The following is a 21,152-nucleotide window of genomic DNA, read 5'->3' as shown; positions in this document are numbered from 1 at the left end:
AATACTGGTTGCATTTTTTTTAAAGAAACACATTTCTAATATGCTGAATGCAATGTGTCTTAAGAAAATCTATTGCATTGTCTTCCAATGTGGAAAACCTTAGAACAGCAGTCCCGAATCATTCCAGCTTGGCAGACTGCGGGGGAGGGGGGAGTAAGAGATAACATGGTTTTGTGTGAGTGGTAAGTACACGCATCAGTACATGCAACTTCATTTGCACAAGCAGCTGGCGCATGCACCCACCACTCACACAAATGGAGCTGCACACGCACACTCAGTTGCCACTTGCACAGCCTGGTTCCGAATGGGCCACTTCCCAGTAATGGGCCATAGCCCAGGGGTCAGGGACCCCTGCCTTAGAAGTTACATGAAATACTTCCAATAGCATATATGGATTATAATAGATGTTTGCAGAGCTTGGATTGTAATAATTCAAGTAAAGAGTTCTATAGAGGATGGAGCAACTGACAAAACATGTGCTGCAATACAGCCCTCTTTCACTCATTCTCTCGCGGTCACCCCAAGCCACACGGTGCTTCTGCCATGCCTCCTGTCACTTGCACACCTCCTACCATGTTTCCCCAAAAATAAACCCCACTCCCCAAAAAAGACCTACCCTGATTTGTGAGAATGGGCCTAATATAAGCCCTGCTCCGAAAATAAGCCCTAATTAGGACCCTGTCCACTCTGTCCCACCTGGCTGCCACAATGAGGCAGCTGTGAAGTTGGAAGGTCTGACTGAACTTTAGTCTCATGTTTCCCTGCAGCAGGAGAGAAACGCACCAGAACTGGAAAGCAGGTTAGTGAAGAATTTTTTTTGCTTTCAGGAAGAGGGAGGAGCTGGGCGATGGTGCGCCAAGCTCTATAGCAGCGCCAGGAGGAGAAGCAGCAGGAAACGGCTGCCATTTCGAGAATGGAGAAGGGAGATGCGGGGCGATGCAGGGCGGCAAGCAAGTGTTCTTCTCTGTTCTGCATTGCTGCACAGAGCCATTCTCCTCCCCATTCTCCGTTCTCTCCAGTGGCAGTGACGGAGGGCTGGCGGAGGCAGGCACCAGTGACAGCGCAAGCCACAGGAGAATTGGTGAAGGTAGAGGTTGTCGCCAGGCAGGTGATCTGTGGGATGGAGCATGAAGAAAGCCCCACAGCGGCAGCAGAGCCTTTTGCCATCACTCCCCTCTAGCTCCGAAATGGCAGAGGGGGATCAGGTCTACCCCGCCCATCCTCCTTACGGTAGTATGGCAGTCTGGCTCGGGAAGGGAGTGAAGTATATGAAATATGGTTTTTCAGTTGCAATATATTTCCAAAAATATCTTTATTTTCAAGAACATATGCTATGCTAAGGTAATATAGAGATAATATTTGCTTTTTCACCATAGAAATGTAGGACAAGTCATGCGATCCACAAACTACAGTGATCATAGATTTGAAGGGGCTAGATCAGGGGTGTCAAACTTCCAACATCACGTGATGTGTCGCAATGTATCACGACTTTTTTGCCATTGCCGGCAATGGGATGGGTGCAGTTTTGCTATGAGGCATCCAGTCTGCAGGCTGGCAGTTTGACACCCCTGGGTTAGATTGAAGCTGACTGCTGGAATTGGGAAATAAATATAGCAACATAAACTCAGATTTCAAGACTGTCAGCCGAGAAGGGAAAGAAGGTTACAATATATAGAAGTCAATATATAGAACAACATATAGAACAAAATGATGATTATTGCAAAAACAGCCTAACTCCCCACCTCCAAAAGATACTCAAAATGCAGGGCAATATTTTATTTCAAGTCTACATCTGCTGGACAGAGGACAAAAAGAAGTTAGTCCTGCCTTTGCTGGGTATCTGATAACCCTATTCCTATAGGGATACATTAATGGATTTTTTTTCCAGACTTATTTTCAAACTCAATCTTCCTTTTGATGACTTCTCCCACCATACTAAATTTGTTCCCATTCTAGTTTGTTTTCATACAGTTCCCTGCTGATGGACAGATTCCACATATTTCATTACCACCTTCCCTTTCTAGCTATGCCTCTGCAGTCCTCAGACCAGAAACCTCTGGCTGCAGTGAAGGCTTTGTTTCCTGATCTATGGTGCTATACTGTATTATCCAAATATGGCTTCTGGCACACAAACATTGGGGTCCTCGGTGCTAAATTACTGCTTTATCTTAGCTATATTTTCAATGAATAAGCCACAGTACATGAGCTCGTGCACAACCTAAACCAAATAAATCTCATTATGCTTTGGTAGGATATAAGTCCAGACACAGCAGAAGTTCTAGCCTGTGCATAATTGCATCTAGCAGAAGCTGTAATATCTCCACATGGCGCCATCACACAAAAAAATGCAAATGCAATAGGCAGTTCATGCCATTTTTGTGAGGATGCAGGGATAGCATGTCTCCACGGGAGGGGGCACCCATGCCAAGGGGGCAACGATTGATACTTAAAATCAGATTCATTCTCAAGAGCTTCTTCCTTGGAGCCAAGATGTACGTTCAGGTCACTTTATACCCTCCATCTTGGAGTGAGATTTTACAGCATAGGAAGTCTTTAAAATGCCACCGGTCTCGTGGCTTCTCTGCCACCTAAGGGCAGGAATTCTTGCTTAAGCACTGAATCCCGGCAGGCTGGCAGGGAGGAGGGGGCTCCGATATCAGCCGGTCTGCGCGAGACGCCAGTTGCGACGCAGGAGCCCAAAGGGGCTGCGAGGTTTGAGTTTTGGGAGACACAACAACGGTAAAAAGCAAAGTGGCAAAAGCAAAGCTGCTTTTTTGTTGCCTCTTTATAATGTCTTTTTCAAACATGCAAAGAAGCAAAATAAAAACAAATCTGGAGAAAAGGAGCCAATACCACACCCTTTTTGTGGGGGGGAGGGGACCTTTCATTCATCAAGGCTCTATTTTTTACACTTAAACACAGATTCCAGAGTTCTCAGTTGAGACGCAAATGACCAGGGTCCTTACATAAAGACCCAGTTATCTGGGACAGGCTCTAATGCTGGGGAAAGAAAGAAAGAAAGAAAGAAAGAAAGAAAGAAAGAAAGAAAGAAAGAAAGAAAGAAAGAAAGAAAGAAAGAAAGAAAGAAAACAGGATGACCAACAGCAAGATGGATGGACTTACGGTGGAGACGAGTATTATTAGGGACGGACCATCACGGGGAAAAATCTATCTACTTTATGTGGTCACTAAGAGTCGAAAACAGCTTGATGGCAATCAGGTGTCAACACCGACTTGATGGCACGTAATCAATCAATCACTCAATGTCCCTACCATGAAACTTCTATGTCCGTGATGTTCCTTTCCCCAGCCATGCAAACAACCTAATTTGCTCTCCCCAACAAATTGCTACGTTCCGCCGACTCCACGCACTCCCGCCATTCACGTGCAAGAGGCAAGGAGCTGCGACCAGGAACCGGAAGTGCTGGGTCGGGAGCTGCGGGAAGGCTCACCGCGCCGCTTGGCTCTATCGGGGCCTGGTTTCGGGAGCGATTCTCTCCGCCGCCGAGGCGACCGGCCCCGAAGAAGCGGGAGACGCGCTGCGGAATCGCCTTCGGGAGGCCGGCCCAGAAAGCCTTTGTCCGGTCGGGGACTCGAGTTGGGCGACACGAGCCTCCTCCTCCGCTGCGTTTGCCCGGTTAGATGCGGGTTTTCTCTGAGGAGGCGGACGGGGAAGAGGGAGTTCTTGGAGAGGGAGCCGGTGCTGGTGGTTTAGCAAGGCATGGGAACGCCAGGTAGAAAAATTCAGTCGCCATTTGGTTTCACAGCCTGCGAGGCTGCCTGGATGCATTTTCTGACACTCGAGGGTCGTGCTTAAAAAAAAATCCTGCTTGTAGGTTGGAAATATTAATATTCGTTTCAAAAATGTTCTCGGTGACTCTCCTTGTTTTTTTTTTTTTTTTTTTTGACACCAAGAAATACAAATATCGAATCAGGTTTAGTATTGGTTACATTTAACTGGATGCCGAACTACAAATCCTAGCCTCAACCACCCACGCCCAAGCTGGCTGAGGCTGCTGGGAGTTGTAGTTCGGCAAGCTGTTTATCAAACCCTCCCCCTTTTAAATGAGCTTTAAGCTATCTTGTTAATAATATCAACTGGAGTTGGACGATCAACAGATTTCAATACATAATATGCCATCATACCGATGATTTATTTATTTATTTTTGCTCATTCATTTAAAAAAGTATTCTCAGGAAAATTTCAAGGGAAGTTGTTTACAAATTATTTTGTGTGTTTCAATGTATTTTGTTCTGTTTGTATTTTACTGCTGTTATGCTTAATTATACTTTAAATAACTGCTCATTCAAAAAGTTCCAGTTCAGTGTTTCCCTGTTTTGAAAATCTCCAGATGTATTAACATCAATTCCCCAAAATTCCCCTGCATTTTGGAAGTCTACAAAATTGGGAATCTCGTTCTTATCTAACCAGGAGTTATTTTGTTAATCATTATATTTCTCTTGTTTATAAGTTCTCTAAAATTATGTGACTTCCACAACATTGAATTACATAATCATAGCTATCACTTTAGCAATATAAAGCCTGCATGCATTCATGATATGCTGATAGAAATGGCAAAAAAACCTCTATACATTTCTAATGTTCAAAACTATGAAATCTATTTGGAGATAGTAATTTTACTCTATTTGTCCTTTTCCCAGCAACCAAGTTGGTTGAGTTAGGATTATATTTTAATATACAATGCTAACATACCAAAAGAGGCAAATAATCAGTTTATTGACCATAAGCTCATCAGAGGAATTTTTATTGTGAACATATAATATTCACTATGATATTTTGCAATATATCTTCTGTGTCCACCGTAACATCTTCCTATTCTTCAGTGTCAATCCCTTCACTCACTGGGAGCTACATCTTATAATAACAACACAATATTACATTGAAATATGTAGAAATCATCACTTATCTATTCTTTTGAAGATGAATATGTATACACTTTTTGAACTCTGTGAAGGAGCAGTGTGATGCACAGAAGAAATAGAGAATTTAGTAAAAGTAAAAAGAATTCACAAAATAAATACTAAACATAAACGAGAAATGTTTCTTATTAGTGCTTTTTATAAAACACCAGACAACTAAGTCACTTTTTGGTTTTTAGTAATTGTTATTTAAAATATTTTAGAATTATGCAGTTAACATTAATATATTCCCACGGCTTCATGGGGAGAGAAGCAGGGGACGTTCTCATGGAAATTTGCCCACTCAGGTTCTGGTGGGCAGAGGAAGAGGAGCCTAGCTGTTGGCACCCACAAGACTCTGTTGCTTCCTAGAGATGCTAGACCGGAAATAGCCTGATCTGAGGTATTATTTGTGTGATTGGGCAAGTTGGGTGTGCTAGTTGTGGCATATAAATTTGATAAATAAATCCTCCTGTTACACATGGCAGCCCTGCCAAGACTGCTCAGCCTGATTGCCTAAGTAGCACTTATGAGTCCTGGAAGACTTCAACATGATTCACCTTGACAAGGAGTTTGGAGCAACTCAGTTCACAGGAGCCATGACAGTCGTGGATCAGACCCAACGTATTGTGAGCTCAACCCACATGAAAATCGCACACTAGATCTGCCCTCTGTTTTGTGGAAGACAAGGTGTGATCCGAAAGTGAGGGATTGTAAATTGTAATCTGCCTGTCGTGGATAGATTATTTTGATTGCTATGGAATTGGGCATAGCGTCCTACTCCACAATAAGGGAGATCTAGTAGATTGGCCCACACCAAGTTTCTAATAGATTTTATGGGTTTTCAGAGCTCTTTTGGCAGGAAATTTGGCTGAATTTCTGGTTTGGAATAATAGGCCGTCCAAGGCTTTGGAATGGATTGCACTGGAGTGGCCTCCCTCTGTGCTGATCTGCTCTAGCAAATGAAGTGGCAGAGAAAATGATTAAAGTACTGCTGGATAAAGATTTGTCTTGAGTCTGATTGGTATGAATTCATGCTCAAGCCTACATAATGTGGATTTAGGTTATAAACATATTTGGTTTGCTTATGTTGGCTGAACACCAACCAACAGACCTATTTAAGGTAACCCTTTCCCTTTTAACGAAGAGTAATCAGGATTATTTGAAGAGTGCTGTGAGACATTTTTATCTGGATAAAGCCGCTTACATTTGGTAGGAGTTAGACTTCAGTTAGAGAGTATCCATGGATTGGTTTTCTCTTGTGATATAGGATTATTTTCAGTCTGTGACACCTGAGGAAGTGGATAAGGTCCACTCTCCACTTATTTTTAACACTTACTTTATTTTTACATAAAATTGCTGGGAGTGGTAATTTGCCAGTATGCAGTTCAGTACCGTCAGTGTGTGCTGATGTTATTCAGCAATGTATCTCAGTGCTAAACAAGTGGAAGTGCTGACCCAGGGCGTGGAGGATATCAGGATCTGGAAATGTCACCCCTTTGGGCAGATCAAGAAACAGCAAATGTGACCTCTTTGCTTTGGAAGTTTTGTTGATGGCTAGTGAGTTTCCTGGTATGGTTCAATGTGCTGGTTATCACCTTTAAGGTCCTATGTGGCTTTGGTCCTGGTTATCTGAAAGATTGCTGTCCAACCAAATCTCCTTGGGTTAATTATCTCCCAAATCCTGTCCCTGTGCAATTGTTATCTGATGGGACTAGGAGTTGTGGTTTTTTTTCCGCTGCCCCCATTTTTGGCATTGCCGTGTCTTAGTGCTTCAGTTTGCTTCATCCTTCATGTGCTTCAGGAAACTTGAAAAACCTTTTCCATCTTGCACAGAAGGAGGGTGTTTTATATGCAGGTGGGATCTGCAGCACATATCACTTATTTATATGCATTTTATTTTTATATGTATTTGAAGGAGAGAGTTAAATTGTTTATTGTAAGCCACCTATAGCATTTGACAGTAGGCAGCATATAGATATTGAAAGAAAGTAGACAAATAAGCAAATGTTACCATCATTCAAAATTGTGCATTTGAAGTTTGCGAACACAAAATGTCACCCAGACGAACAACTCCCGTTGTAATAGCTAGAAACCAAGATTGGATATCACATAAGTATAATGGGGAGATGTTGGGGAATAATTTTGAGTCCCTTCAGTAAAATAATAATAAATATACTAGACAACCTGTGACCTGCAGTTTATCTGATCTCATCGCCAGCTGCCAAAGGAAGGGCCTTCCACCTGGCCTTTACAAGGCTAGGGCTGGGTCGGCCTAGTAAACAATCTTGGTTGCTTCAATCTCTTTGTTTTGCCTGGTCCTATGTAAAATGTTCCATTTGGTTTTGATCTGCAAATTACTTTCAGGAGCTCTTTCCTTCACATTTTGAGAAAAGGTTAGCAAGAACTGAGCCACAAAAATAGAGAAATTACTTTCAAGAGGCAACAAAGTTATAAAAAATAGAAGGAATCTAGATCCCTCCACATGCTACTGCATTTAAACATGCGCTTACAAAAGTGGTGTTTGAAAACATATGATGAGAAAGGTGAATCAGAAATTGATTTGATTTTACGGTAATATAAGCTTCTCAATTTTATTTAGTTATTTAGCAAATTGATTATAGCTGTCCATGTCAAACTTAATGATTAATCCCTTATTACAAGTGGAATGCTTGTAATAAGCTTCACCGTATTGCTTATGCTGACTTTGCAAAAGTGAAGTGAAAACTGATATTTTTAGTTGATTGGTTACATACTGCTACAAACAACCTGATTGAAGCATATGAAAAAGTTGGTTTTTGAGTTAATTTACATTGTACATTGTGGTATTTTATCAGAAAACCGAATATCTAACAAGATTTTTCTTTTCTGTTATAGATGTGCATTGGACTATTAAGTGGGTCAGAGCAGATTTAACAATCCTTGATCATATTTTGCACCTGCTGAAGGCAAGATTTAACATTTCTCACTATTACCTGTACCAAAGTTGATAAAGGTTTTCATACTTGATGATGGTTTTTAAGTGGTGATTTTAAAGTGATTAACTTTTTTTTTTTTTGCAACCAATTTGAAAGGCGTGGCTGTTCAACTTTAGAAAATAGAAGCATTTGGGAGTTTAGTTTACAGTGGCTAAAAAAGCTGGGGTGAATTTTTCAGCTGTGCATCTTGATAAGGATGATGAAGGAAGCAGGAATTGCTTCCACTGAGATATTAGCTAACTCTACAGCTCACCAAAATTCCATACTGGAGGTTAGAAATTAAGGCACTCTTTGCCACCTTATTGTTCTCTCATACTAGATGGAATTGAAGTTACAGCTGTACAGACCTCTAGAGGGAGCTGAAAGTCTATAGAACTTCTGAGGTCCTATTAGTGCTACTTCTGTTAAAGCTGTTTTAAAAAAGGTAGTTAAATTAGATAAAGGAATTGTTTTCAAATAGAAATAACAAAAATGAAAATTTTGACATATTTCACTTAATATATTCTAAGATTGTACTAGAATAGCGTTCCCCAACCTTTCTGGATTGGTGGGCCCAGTGGGAGGGAGGGGGGGGGGAAAAGAGGATGGTTTTGTGTGAGGGGCAGGCAGCATGTGTGCACACAGCTTCATTTGTGTGAGTGGAGCTGTGAGCATGTGAGCACTGGTGCCCGCTGCTTGTGTGAGTGGGGCTACAAATGCTGGTGCCCGCTGCTCATGCGAGTGGGGCTGTGTACACTTGCACACCCTGGCCCGCCACTCAGGTGGCCCTGTTAGGAATTGGCCACAGCGCAGTAGTGGGCCGTGGCCCACAGTTTGGGGACCCCTGATCTAGAAAAGCAGAAGAATTAACATATATATTTAAAAATCCTGGCAGAGATTTTGCAGTTTTTGGTATCCTTCCCAAATGAAGCCATAGATTATAGTAATCAGGATTCCTTTCTGGTCTCCTTCATCCTTCACCATTTCCCCAAATAGCAGAAAACACAGGCAGGGTATATCTTGGCCTCAGGTTTTGCTAGGCAAGGATAAAGACAAAGCTTTTATATCCAGCCGTGACTGAAAAAAAAAATTCTTCAGGAAAGAGAAGGAGCACATTGACCTCAGTCAGCATTTCTGCTAAGCAACAACTAAAGAAATAACTCTGACCACCATTTATTTACCTCTCATAAGAGTGAAAGAGAACAATATTCAGGGTTCACTCTGATGATGCTAAAAGGCTAAGAGCCATTCAATAATAGCACAAAATCTCCAAGAAAACTTGGGAACTTTATTAGAAAAGCTCATAAACTGAGAAGGTGGATGTGCTTATCACACTATAATGCCAGCTTTTCTTTAAAGTGTATCTTCCTCAGCTGCTGTTTGCTTAATAGAGATCATAAATGCATTCTGTCAACCACAGCTGTTGTGTGGACTCTGTTAGCTTCTGCAGATTGTCACATAACCTCCTTTTGAAAATGAAAGAGAATATATAAATCAAATCTTACATTTTTGCTTTTGTATTCCTGACTGATCGTTGGGTATTTGGTCTTTATTTAGTGGAATGAAATTATTTGTGTAAAATAAAAATGTTCAATTTTTGAATTTTTAGTTTTTCTGCACAAATATGAGCTTAAGTATGATCTGTTCTTCACACAACTCCTAAAATTATATAAAGAGAACTCCATTAAACAAAGAGATTAAAAATTGTTTATTTATTGAGGAAAATGATCCAGAGAATTATGCAGAAATATTGAACGTTCAAAAGAGTTCACAAAATTTTGAGCATTGTACATAGGCTTATGTTTTTTGACAATTGAAGAAACGTATACCGTATTCCTTCTCTCTTTTTTTCAGGAATCTGTATATTATTTATAGTATAAGCCTGGGGATCAAAGTACGATATTCTATCTAGAGAATACAACTATCATTGTGGTGGCCAAAATTAACTTGTCAAAAATGAGAGAATCATAATCAAAAGTATAAGAAATATTTTCTGTTCCAAGAATAGTGTGGAGCATCAAATGTATACTATTCAGCTTTTGGATCTTGCCCTTAAACCAGGGCTTTTCAACCAGTGGTACAGGTACCACCTGTGGTACATTGGCACCTGGCAGGTGGTACGCGACCATCCCAGAAAAGTGGTAGTGGGGGAGGGGAATGAGCTGAACCTGCGGCAGCACCGCACAAGCCTGAGCGAGAGATGGCTGGAGCTGCAGGGCTGTCAGGGCTCAACGGAAGCGCCAGGATCAGCGCTTCTTCAGGACTGTCAGGGCTCAGTGGAAGAATCAGGATCAGCACTAGGCTCCAGCTGAAGCTCGGCGCTGATCCTGGCGCTTCTGCTGAGCCCAGAAGAAGCGCCGATCAGTTGGAATGTTGCAGCATCTCCAGGGTCTTATGATTTACATTCAGATGCTTGGCAACTGATTCATGTTTATGATGGTCCCAGTGTCCCAGAGTCAACCACCCAGCAGACGGGGAGAATAAAAACCAAACACCTCCCACCCCACCCCTGCTGCCAATCCTCAAGAGAAATGCTCCCAACAATGAAAACCTCGGACCAGGAGGAAGAGCACTGCTAGGTGGGCAGGCAGGTGTCTTGCTTGGCTGTGGCTTGGGGGGTACTTTTTTCAGTGCCATTGTAACTTCGAACTGTCACTAGGTGAACTGTTGTAAGTCAAGGACTACCTGTACTTCATCAGTTTTTTCCTTTTTTGGGGGGGGGGGTCATCAAGTTTTTGACACCTTGCTAGGCGACTGGTGGTACTCAGATATTGCCATATCCTAAAAGTGGTACAATGGGTGAAAAGGTTGAAAAGCCCTGCCTTAAATGATAGCTTTTCTGATTTTTTTAAAAAACATTTTTTTAAAATGTTGGCATTCTTAGTAACAAAGGCTAACAGTTTCTTCCATTTCACTTTCAGCTGCAGGTTGGCTACATTTCCCATTCAGTCATGTCTTACGTGTTTGTAAATGATTCTTCACAAACAAATGTGCCTCTGCTACAAGCTTGCATTGATGGAGATTTTAACTATTCCAAGAGGCTACTGGAGAGTGGCTTTGACCCAAACATCCGGGACAACCGTGGCCGAACAGGTCTTCACTTAGCAGCAGCTCGAGGAAACGTTGATATTGCTCAGTTGTTGCACAAATTTGGGGGGGATCTTTTGGCCACAGATTACCAAGGTAACACAGCTCTTCACCTGTGCGGACACGTTGATACCATTCAGTTCCTCGTCTCCAATGGACTCAAGATAGATATTTGGTAAGGTTGTCACTCTACCATACGCCTAAAAAAATCAGTCTTATCTGTTAACACTTTCAATAGCTCCTGGGAATATATTTCAGCTTTCTTAATCCTTAAAGTTCAGGATTGTGGGAGCTGTTGACAAAAGCCTCTTTGACCCACTCTACATGCTACTTTTATTATGAATAGAAAGACAAAAAACATGATGACTTTTCTGTTGTATTTTTCTTGGGTAGCACTTACCACTATGATTCTTTCAGGTCAGGGGGATAATAACAGCATAGAAATTATTTGTAACTATTCTTGGTAATGTGTTCTTGTCACAACATTCTGTATAAAAGTGACCTGATATCATATTGCACTGGAGCTGTGAAAAAACCAGCAAGCAGTGATCATTTCTAGTACTATCTTGGCTACTACAATTACAGTGTAGCTGCCAAACATTTAATCTTTTCCATTTTATCCGGCATGGCCAATGGTGATGAGGATTGATGTTGTAGTCCAGTAATATTTTGAGGGCACTTGCATTGGTTCCTCCAGAGCAAGTGCGTAGATGGCATTGTTCTGATTCTGCCACCAACCCCTGACATGGAGATATCTCAAAATAATTGACCTCTTTTAATAACTTGAAATATATGTATATTTATTCCAATGTAAACAGAAATGGTTCAGCACGTCCTTTGTGTTTCGTTATTTTTCAGTGCTCACCCAACCAGCTCTCAGAATTCATGAATCAATCTTTCTCTGAAATGTTGTATATTCACTCTACCAGGCTCCGAGCATCTGTCATATGCAAGTGTCCAGACAAAAGCACTTAGTGTACTAGATAAATAGCTGTTTGACAAACACAATTAACAATAATCCCAGAATTGTTTGTTCTTTGAACTCTCTGTTCATGTATCCTAGTGGTTTGAAACTTAATAATTGTTCTTAAATAATTGATGCTAAGCCTCTGTATTTTTATATTTGAGTTACAATATTTTATTTGTATATGATGATTAAGTTGTGTCAAAAGTGCGGGAACTGATGAGATTAGCATACACTTATTTGAAGTTTGCAGTGGATTTCATAATTAACTTGGGAATCACTTCTTCATAAAGGAACAGAAGTTTCAAGGAAGAATCAGTGCTGTAACTGTTATCACCATACAAAAAAAATAAAATTAAGTCCTGGTGGGACTGCCTTGCTTACCATCTAGATCAGGGCTTTTCAATCAGTGGTACAGGTGCCACTTGTGGTACATTGGCACCTGGCAGGTGGTATGCGACCATCCCAGAAAAGTGGTAGTGGGGGAGGGGAATAAACTGAACCAGTGGCAGCACCGCACAAGCCTGAGCGAGAGAGCTTGGAGCTGCAGGGCTGTCAGGGCTCAGCAGAAGTGCCAGGATCAGCACTTCTTCGGGGCTCAGTGGAAGCATCAGGGTCAGCACCAGGCTCCAGCTGGAGCTTGGCACTGATCCTGGCACTTCTGCTGAGCCCAGAAGAAGCGCCGATCAACTGGAATGTTGCAGCATCTCCAGGGTCTTGTGATTTACATTCAGATGCTTGGCAACTGATTCATATTTATGACGGTCACAGTGTCCCAGGGTCATGTGAAGTGACCAAAACCTGCTGCAACCACCCAGCAGACGGGGCGATTAAAAACCAAACACCCCCACCCCTGCTGCCAATCCTCAACAGAAATGCTCACAACAATGAAAACCTCGGACAGGAGGAAGAGCACTGCTGTGTGGGCAGGCAGATGTCTTGCTCAGCTGTGGCTTGGGGGGCACTTTTTTCAGTGCCATTGTAACTTTGAACAGTCACTAAGTGAACTGTTGTAAGTCAAGAACTACCTGTACTTTATCAGTTTCTTTCCTTTTTTTTTGTCATCAAGTTTTTGACACCTTGCTAGGCGACTGGTGGTTCTCAGATATTGCCATATCTTAAAAGTGGTACAATGGGTGAAACGGTTGAAAAGCCCTGATCTAGATGGCAAAAAAACAATGAAGAAAGTGAAAAGTACAAATGATAAAGCTTGAATGTGATTTTTACACTTGCATTTAAAATAAATTGATCACCTAATTTATTTAAGTATAAAGAAACCCAACCAATTTAGCTCTGAATACTTGTTGCCTAAAAGTTGCTTTTATTCCCCCTTTTGTGCCTGTTGTCTCAGCTTCAAAAGAACAAAAGTGCTTCAATAAGTAGTAAAACTAAAAAGCAACTATCCATCTTAGCTTTCCATCTCAGTACAGGTAATCCTCAGTTAAGAGTGGCAACAGGATGGCCGTTTGCAAGCTCCTACTGGCTTCCTAACTGAGTTTGCTTGTCGGAAGCCAACAAAGAAGATTGCAAATGGCGACCATCTGACTGCAGGAAATTGCAGTGTTGCAATTGCAAGCAGGGTGCTGAGCACCTGGATCATGACCACAGAGACAGTGAAATGACTGGAACTCTAGGGACCGGTCAAAAGTACCATTGGTTCAGGGCCAAGGCAAATTCAAACAATTGCTGACTGAGTGGTCATTAATTGAAGACTGCCTGTATATGTAAAACATTCTTAGCATATCTATTTTAGAAACAAACACCAAAGTTTTACAGAGTTTATGATTGCCTTGCACACTGACCATTTGCAATTGATGATGGTGATAAAAAATTAACTTTACAACCAATCCTTGTATTTATGACCTTCACAGGTCATAAAGCAAAAGAAAGCTGAAGTAAGATCATAAGTACAGTTGGGATTTCGCTTAGCGGCTGTTTCTTTTAATGACCAAGTTGCTAGTCCCAGTTATGCTTGCTACGTAAAAACAACCCATAATGGCAGGAGGCTGACTTCAAAACTGCAATAATAGGTTGAACCTTAGCATGCTGTCAAAGTGGCTTCCCTAGAGCAACAATAACATTATAAAATTGGCTTTTTTATGCTTCAATTGACAAGAATGGAGGCTATGCTAATATTGTACAGGGCTGTAAGCATAGAGCTATTCGGTAAATTGTAATTCAAGTATCACATTAAAAGAAATTACAGTTTTAGAATACCTGCAGGTTTTTTTAAAAAGTAATAGCTATGTATAATGTCAACTTTTTGAAGTTTCAGATAAAAAGAGGTAGTTTGGTGTAGTGGTTAAGGCGCCAGTCTAGAAAGTGGGACTGCAAATTCAATTCCAACCTTAGCCATGAAAGCTGGTTGACTTTGGGCCAATCACTCTCTCTCAGTCCAACCCATCTCACAGGGTTCTTGTGGGGAAAATAGGAGAAGGAAGATGTGTTGAATATGCTGGCCGCCTTGGATTATTTGTAAAAATAATTAAGGTGGGATCAAATAAATAAGGTAATATCTCCCAAATACATGCTGTTCTTGAAATCATAAACCTTTAATACAGAGAAAATAATGTTCTAATTTCAATTTCAGCGCTTCTCACAACTCTTTTTTGACCAATCCATGTACAAAGATGAGTTTTCAGAAAGAAATTATATCATTCCAAATATTGTTGTCTTTCTGAATAGAGGTTACCCGATACTGTAATGTAATAATCTCCTACAAAATCTAATCATTTTATACATAGTCTTGACTTTTAAATCTGATGCAATTGAAACATATGTAAGATTCAAGTATTTCTACTTCTAGTTAATTAATTCTGCTTAATACAATAGCTAGATTTATGTTTGTGTTGCTATTAATACTGGAGATTTTCAGTTTTTCATTGAAAGAAAGCAGCTTCTACTGTTTTGTGGGAGAGATCTAGCAATGTATTAACAGCTTTCTTTCCAAAGATCTCTTAATTAAATTATCTTTTGCTTTAAAATCCACAAGAATATAACATCCTTGTAACACAGGAAATAAAGTCAGAGTAACTGTATGATCAAAGTGCTTGACTTCAAATATAATGTAATTTAATGCAAGTTCAGCCAGATTGTTAACCTGCTATTATTGTCTGCAATTATGGCCCTATTACGTGAAGCACTTTCGGACTTGTGGATGAAAAATAATGAGGTATAGTTTCCAATAAACTGAGATAAACTGAATTTTTTTTCATACAATTGATATGTCTGTGGAGATTCTCAGTCAGAGCTGAAGAAACTTCTTGGATGAGAAGCGAAACGTCTTCAAAGAAAAATAAGAAAGTCCAGTTGCCTCTTAGAAAAGCACCTTTGGGACATACAATTGATATGCATATATTTTTCAGATAGAAACTGTTCTATTACCTTCTTTTTTTCACTTCACATAGCAATCATCAAGGTGCAACACCTCTTGTCCTGGCAAAACGAAGAGGAGTAAATAAAGATGTGATTCGATTGCTTGAATCTTTGGAAGAGCAAGAAGTGAAAGGGTTCAACAGAGGAGCACACTCAAAGCTGGAAACAATGCAGACAGCTGAAAGTGAAAGGTTTGCCCTCCCTCCCCCATTGTTTTGATTCTATTTTGTTGGTTAAATGTCATTGGAAAAAATGTCGTATTTGGAGCTTAATCTGCATAGTGGAAAAGGTCAGGGCTGATTATATGACATTTTTCTCCCAAGTTTTGCAGTTGGAGATGTTTAGACCAGTGTTTCTCAACCTTGACAATTTTAAGGCATGTGGACTTCAACTCCCAGAATTCCACAGCCAGCATTGCTGGCTGTGGAATTCTGGGAGTTGAAATCCACATGCCTTAAAATTGTCAAGGTTGAGAAACACTGGTTTAGACGCTTCATTGGAAAGAGTTCTAAAGAAGTTGGACTTTCATGTGGCCAATGAACTTCAGGAGTCAACTAAAATTGCGTAATTGGACTAAGTCATTGTCTCTGACTTGAAATATGACTTGACAGTCCCTTGTACAATTAATAAATACTTACACATAGAAAATTCAATGCTGGAGAGAAGGTTCTAATTTTTCTTTCTCTTTGAGATTATTTTCTCTTTCTAGATAGTTCGAATAGAGAAGCCACTGAGCTCCAGTCTGCTTTCTGAAGTGGTATAGCTCAAATGTAACTTGTGGGCTAGTTTTTTCATACAAAAGATATGGGTTTCACAGAATACATCACATGCCTCATAAAAATACTGTGCTATTTTAAAGGAAGCCACTATGCCTTTGTGAATATGAGACCTTGAAGAGTAGGTAGGAGTTGTACTTACAGCTTTCTGACCGCTGCATGCTATATAGTTAAGCATTCTAAAATAGATAGCAAAGAAAAGAGCTGTTGCTTCTGGCACTTGACTGAATGCTCACAACCTCATCTCCATTGCTTTGGACATGCTTACCTTAATGATTCATATTTATACAAAACAAGTTGGAACATTGATATGTTTGGATCTTCATTCTGAAAAAGATAGGACAGGGTGGAAACAAGGCAATGCTGTTTTCAGTTTCTGTTCTCTTTTCAGTATTGTTGTTTTTGGAAGTGGGGACCTTTACAAGTTTGCAGTTTCAGTATTTTAGAAACTGTTGTCTTATTACGAAACAATTTTTCTTTTTTGCCTGGAAGTTCACCTCTTATTTTCTGTCTGAATTCTTGGGTGGTCTAGACTAGAGAAATAAGATACAGAAAATGTTTGTGGGTAGGATCAACATTTTCAAGGGTTTTTTATCCCCTAGATTTTCAGAGTTGGATTTTTTTTGGAGAGTTAAGCCTAAATCAAGGCTTGTTTTAATTCTTTTTCTTTTCCACTGGAGATGGGAGGAAATTGTGCGGCTGTTTCTTGAGTATTTTGCTGTTGAAATTCTGTAGGGCTGCATGCAGGGACTTAAAAACCACAGCCTGTACACTGCCCACCCTTGTAGTATACTAAGTGGTTCTACTGCCAAATAAAATATTCAGACAGATGATAAATTAACATTGTTTTGGATGAATTCTTTTTTTTTTTTGTTCAAAAATACTGCCTTTGTGAATGTATTTATTTCTGTGTGACGTAACCAGTCAGCATTTGTACTTATGTACAATTGCAGTTTGGAAGTTGATTCCGAGGGTTGTAAATGTAACAAATAAATGCCTACATAGGTACATTTTCTATTAAGCTTTTTTCTTTTTGTATTTACCAGTTCATTACAAGACATGTTATGTTGTTTTGTGGAATGAGACTGTATTTTTAAGTAGCTCTCTTTAAGTAGAGCCCACTTTGTTTTCAATAGCCACATAACCTTTCCACTTAGATTATATTATACCTTTATTTAACCTCTTTAGCAGTTATACATTAACTGTCTTGAGTCTTAAGATTTTTTTCTGTCATGCACCAATGGATACTTCTCTATTTTATATAAAAAGCCCTTATTTCTGTTCTCATGAGAATGAGACAATTGATTCTGTAATTACAAACAAACAGCTTTGTAGGGAGGAAAATACTGTATTTAAAAACTAAAATAAGAAGTCTGAGAAATGGCATGTACTTTATGCATATTATCTCTTGTGATAACTCCTCCTGATTTATTTATATTTATGTATTTATAAAAATCCTGTCTTTTATTATTTTTTATAAATCACTCAAGGCAATGAACATACCTAACACCCCTTCCTCCTCCTATTTTCCCCACAACACCACCCTGTGAAAGGGCTTGGGATGAGAGAGAGTGACTGGCCCAAGGTCATCCAGCCAGCTCGTATATCTCTCTCTCACAATAAGTGATTCTTGCCGGCATACACCAAAATAACAATTAAAACCATATCACAGTGTAAATACATCAGAGATAAATAACAAAAAAAGATAAAAGCATAAAGAATAAAAACATTAAAAAAAACTCCAAGATAGCAGGATGACCACCATTATTTAGTCTTATTTGACCACTTTGTAGATACACCATGACATTCCCAGGGTTGATGAAAGAACCACATTTTGAAGGCTTTCCAAACAGCTAACAGATACAGGGGAAATTCTGTTCCAGTGAGCCTGGTCTGGAGCAGAAAAGGCACATATCCTGGGCTCCACCAGATGGAACTCTTTAGCAGATAGGACCTGGAACACATCTGTTCTGCTGGATCTGATAGAGTTCTGGTCCATAGATAGTAACCAGGCCTGGGTAGCTAATTCCCATTCAAATATAGAATTTTTAAGAGGCAGTGACTCCTGTCAGAATTAACAGAATAGCAGAATTGGAAGGGACCTTGGAATTCTTCTAGTCCAACCCCCTGCTCAAGCAGGAAACCCTGTACCATTTCAGACAAATGTTTGTCCAATCTCTTCTTAAAAGCCTCCATTGTTGGAGAACCCACAGCTTCTGGAGGCAAGTCATTATTTGTACCTTTAAAAGTTGTTAATTTTTTATTGAGGGAAAAGATGATGCTTGTAGATCTTAGAAATGCAGAGACGTGTACTGGTGGAAAATCAGTTAAATTTGGGCAGCCTGTTCTTAGAAGATTCTGGAGAGAATGATGGTATGTTCGATCCATATACTTTTGGAAATTATTGATTATTGGAGTGAACCTTACCTAGCTTTTAGCTTGGGACCAGGATAGCTTTGTTAGAGATAACTGCCTGTCCTGATGGGCAATCTGCAGCAGTCTTTGATATCAATTATTGCAGTGTTGATCTCACTGGATTGGGGCTAATAACACTGTGCATAATTCATTGGGGTCCTTTCAGGTGGGAGAAATTTAGTGCTGTGTCAAGATTTTGGGATGGCATATTTTGTCCATGGACTATTTAACCTCTAGAGCAGTGTTTCTCAACCTTGACAATTTTAAGGCACGTGGACTTCAGCTCCCAGAATTCCACAGCCAGCAATGCTGGCTGTGGAATTCTGGGAGTTGAAGTCCACGTGCCTTAAAATTGTCAAGGTTGAGAAACACTGCTCTAGATGCTGTTGCTGAAGAAGGGCAGTGAAGGCAGTGCTGAAATTAATATGTACAGTAGATGGTTACCAATTTTTGTTTTTGCCAGAGATCATAAATGTCTGGAGACAGTTGAGACTAAATGAGGATGAATTAGTTGAAACTTAGTCCAAATAAGACAAATTGATTAGCCTGTTTGGTGGTACCCCTAACTTTGAATGGAGTTCTACTCCCTCAGAAGACCTAAATTTGTAGCTTGGGGATAAGGCTGGACTTGATGCTATTTGGGAAAGCATTGATTGCTACAATAATAAGACTACCTTTTCTCAGTCTAGGGCAGCATGCCAGCTGTGAGTCGATCTACGGATGAAAGATTTTATTTTAGTTGCTGTGCCTTGGAAACATTCAGGCTAGAGAATTATAATATGTTCCATATGGATTTGATTTTAAAAAATGTTTGGAAGTTTCTCGCTTTGCAAATTACAGCTATTCAAATACTTGTGGAAGCTTAGCATTCCTAACATGTCAATCCAATATTATATTAAATGAACTGTCTGCCTTCCACAACCAAGCCCAGTTCAAAGTGCTGGTTTTGACCATTAAAGCCTAAGGTGTATGGAATTGGATTATTTGAAGGACTGTCTGTATATACATATATGGAGCTGTCAAAGGGCTGTGGTTCATCTTGGAGTGTGGCAGATACAATTATATTGTCAGCAATATAAGATAAGACCTGTTCAGTGGTGGCTCCTCATTTATAGAGATCCGTTCTAGATGTACATGTTTTGTTCACATGTATTTCTATTTTCTTTTAAATAGACCTTACCGCCACCCTTCCCTCTTATGCATTATGAGTATTAAGAATTGGGATATTACTTCATTTTGGAATTATTTTTACTGGATTTGAGACTATAGGACTGGATTTTTTTTCTGTTTTGCAATGATTTTGGCTGTAAAAACAGCATAGAAACTCTCTTTTTTTAAAAAAAGAAACTTTTAAAATAGATTAGTTATGCCTTCCTCATAAGAGGCCTATAAACTATGTTAGCCAGCTGGGGAATTCTGGGAGTTGATGTGCACCTATCTTAAAGTTGCTAAGGTTGAGAAACACTGGTCTATGTGATAGAGCAATAAAAGTGTGTATACGTGTGGGGTTTGGGGCATGAAACAGTTTTATAAAAAATATACAATGTATTTTTAGTTAAATAAATTGAATTCCGGTATAACATGCTTACTGCTGGAAATACTATTGAAACATTTGTAATGCTGGTGAAACACAGTTGCCATTTAAAGTGAAAAGAGGCTTAATCAAGCTTGGTTTTTCTAATCCTATTGTTATCCACTTCTTTGTCTGTTTCCGGTATAAGTAAATCAGAATTAATGTTTGGTGTCCAAATTCTGTCTTCAGTGACCTTTTTATTTCTATTTTCACAGTGCCATGGAAAGTCACTCTCTCCTCAACCCCAACCTGCAACAAGGGGAAGGTGTTCTGTCCAGCTTCCGAACAACATGGCAAGAATTTGTAGAAGACCTGGGCTTTTGGCGAGTGCTACTTTTGCTTGTTGTCATTGCTTTGCTGTCTCTTGGAATTGCATACTATGTTAGTGGAGTGCTCCCCTTTGTAGAAAATCAGCCTGAGTTGCTGCATTAAAGGCAGTGTAAATTAATAGTGTCTTACTACTATTTGTAATGTCTCACTTTCTTCTCTGTTGGGCATATGTTGGCTGCTGCTTGTAAGGTTTATACACACAACACCCCTGCCTAGACATTGTAAAGAGCCCCTTCCAAAAATAAGGATGCATTAGTCTTAGCTACATTACTGAGTTAAAGTATTCATTAACTGTATCTAACATGTTCTTGGATTATCATTAGTTGTAGTTTCTGCTGATAAAATACGACAATATAAAGAAATGCTGGAAAGCTTTTCCTTCAGATTTGTCAGAATGTCTCCAAAAATTGTTATGGAATTAAGTCTTATGCTGTGGGTCTTTAAAGGTGGTCACTTACAAGGTGTTAGCTCAGTGTTTCTCAACCTTGACAATTTTAAGGCATGTGGACTGCAACTCCCAGAATTCCACAGCCAGCATTGCTGGCTGTGGAATTCTGGGAGTTGCAGTCCACATGCCTTAAAATTGTCAAGGTTGAGAAGCACTGTGTTAGCTGGTGTTAGCTTTCTGCAGAAAAATAAACTAATTTGTATTTCTTTGGTAAAGAAAACATACCGTAAATGCCGGCGTATAAGACGACTTCCGCGAGCGCTGAAATCGGCGCCAAAGACGGGGGTCGTCTTATGCGCCGAGTCGT

General features: G+C 39.9%; 1 protein-coding gene across 4 annotated transcripts; it reads left to right on the top strand.

The window, feature by feature from the left end:
• The first annotated feature begins 3,439 nt into the window (after window positions 1-3,439).
• Window positions 3,440-20,633, top strand: ANKRD46 (ankyrin repeat domain 46). 4 transcript variants are annotated; one of them, XM_039328809.1, is made up of 6 exons: window positions 3,440-3,637; window positions 5,229-5,323; window positions 7,798-7,868; window positions 10,799-11,139; window positions 15,336-15,494; window positions 20,283-20,633. In XM_039328809.1, the coding sequence occupies exons 4-6, from the start codon at window positions 10,829-10,831 to the stop codon at window positions 20,497-20,499; spliced, it is 687 nt and encodes a 228-aa protein (XP_039184743.1). In that variant the 5' UTR covers window positions 3,440-3,637; window positions 5,229-5,323; window positions 7,798-7,868; window positions 10,799-10,828; the 3' UTR covers window positions 20,500-20,633. The 4 variants fall into 4 exon arrangements, with proteins under 4 accessions (XP_039184743.1, XP_039184742.1, XP_039184741.1 ...); XM_039328808.1 differs by having other exon boundaries at window positions 3,440-3,734; XM_039328807.1 differs by lacking the exon at window positions 5,229-5,323.
• Window positions 20,634-21,152: the final 519 nt, after the last annotated feature.

This window comes from Crotalus tigris, unplaced genomic scaffold (genome assembly GCF_016545835.1).
Source record: "Crotalus tigris isolate CLP2741 ecotype Arizona unplaced genomic scaffold, ASM1654583v1 scf7180000024384.25900115:4084858, whole genome shotgun sequence".
NCBI lineage: Eukaryota > Metazoa > Chordata > Lepidosauria > Squamata > Viperidae > Crotalus > Crotalus tigris.
Note: the sequence above shows the minus strand (reverse complement) of the source record. Positions and strands in the feature narration are given on the sequence as shown.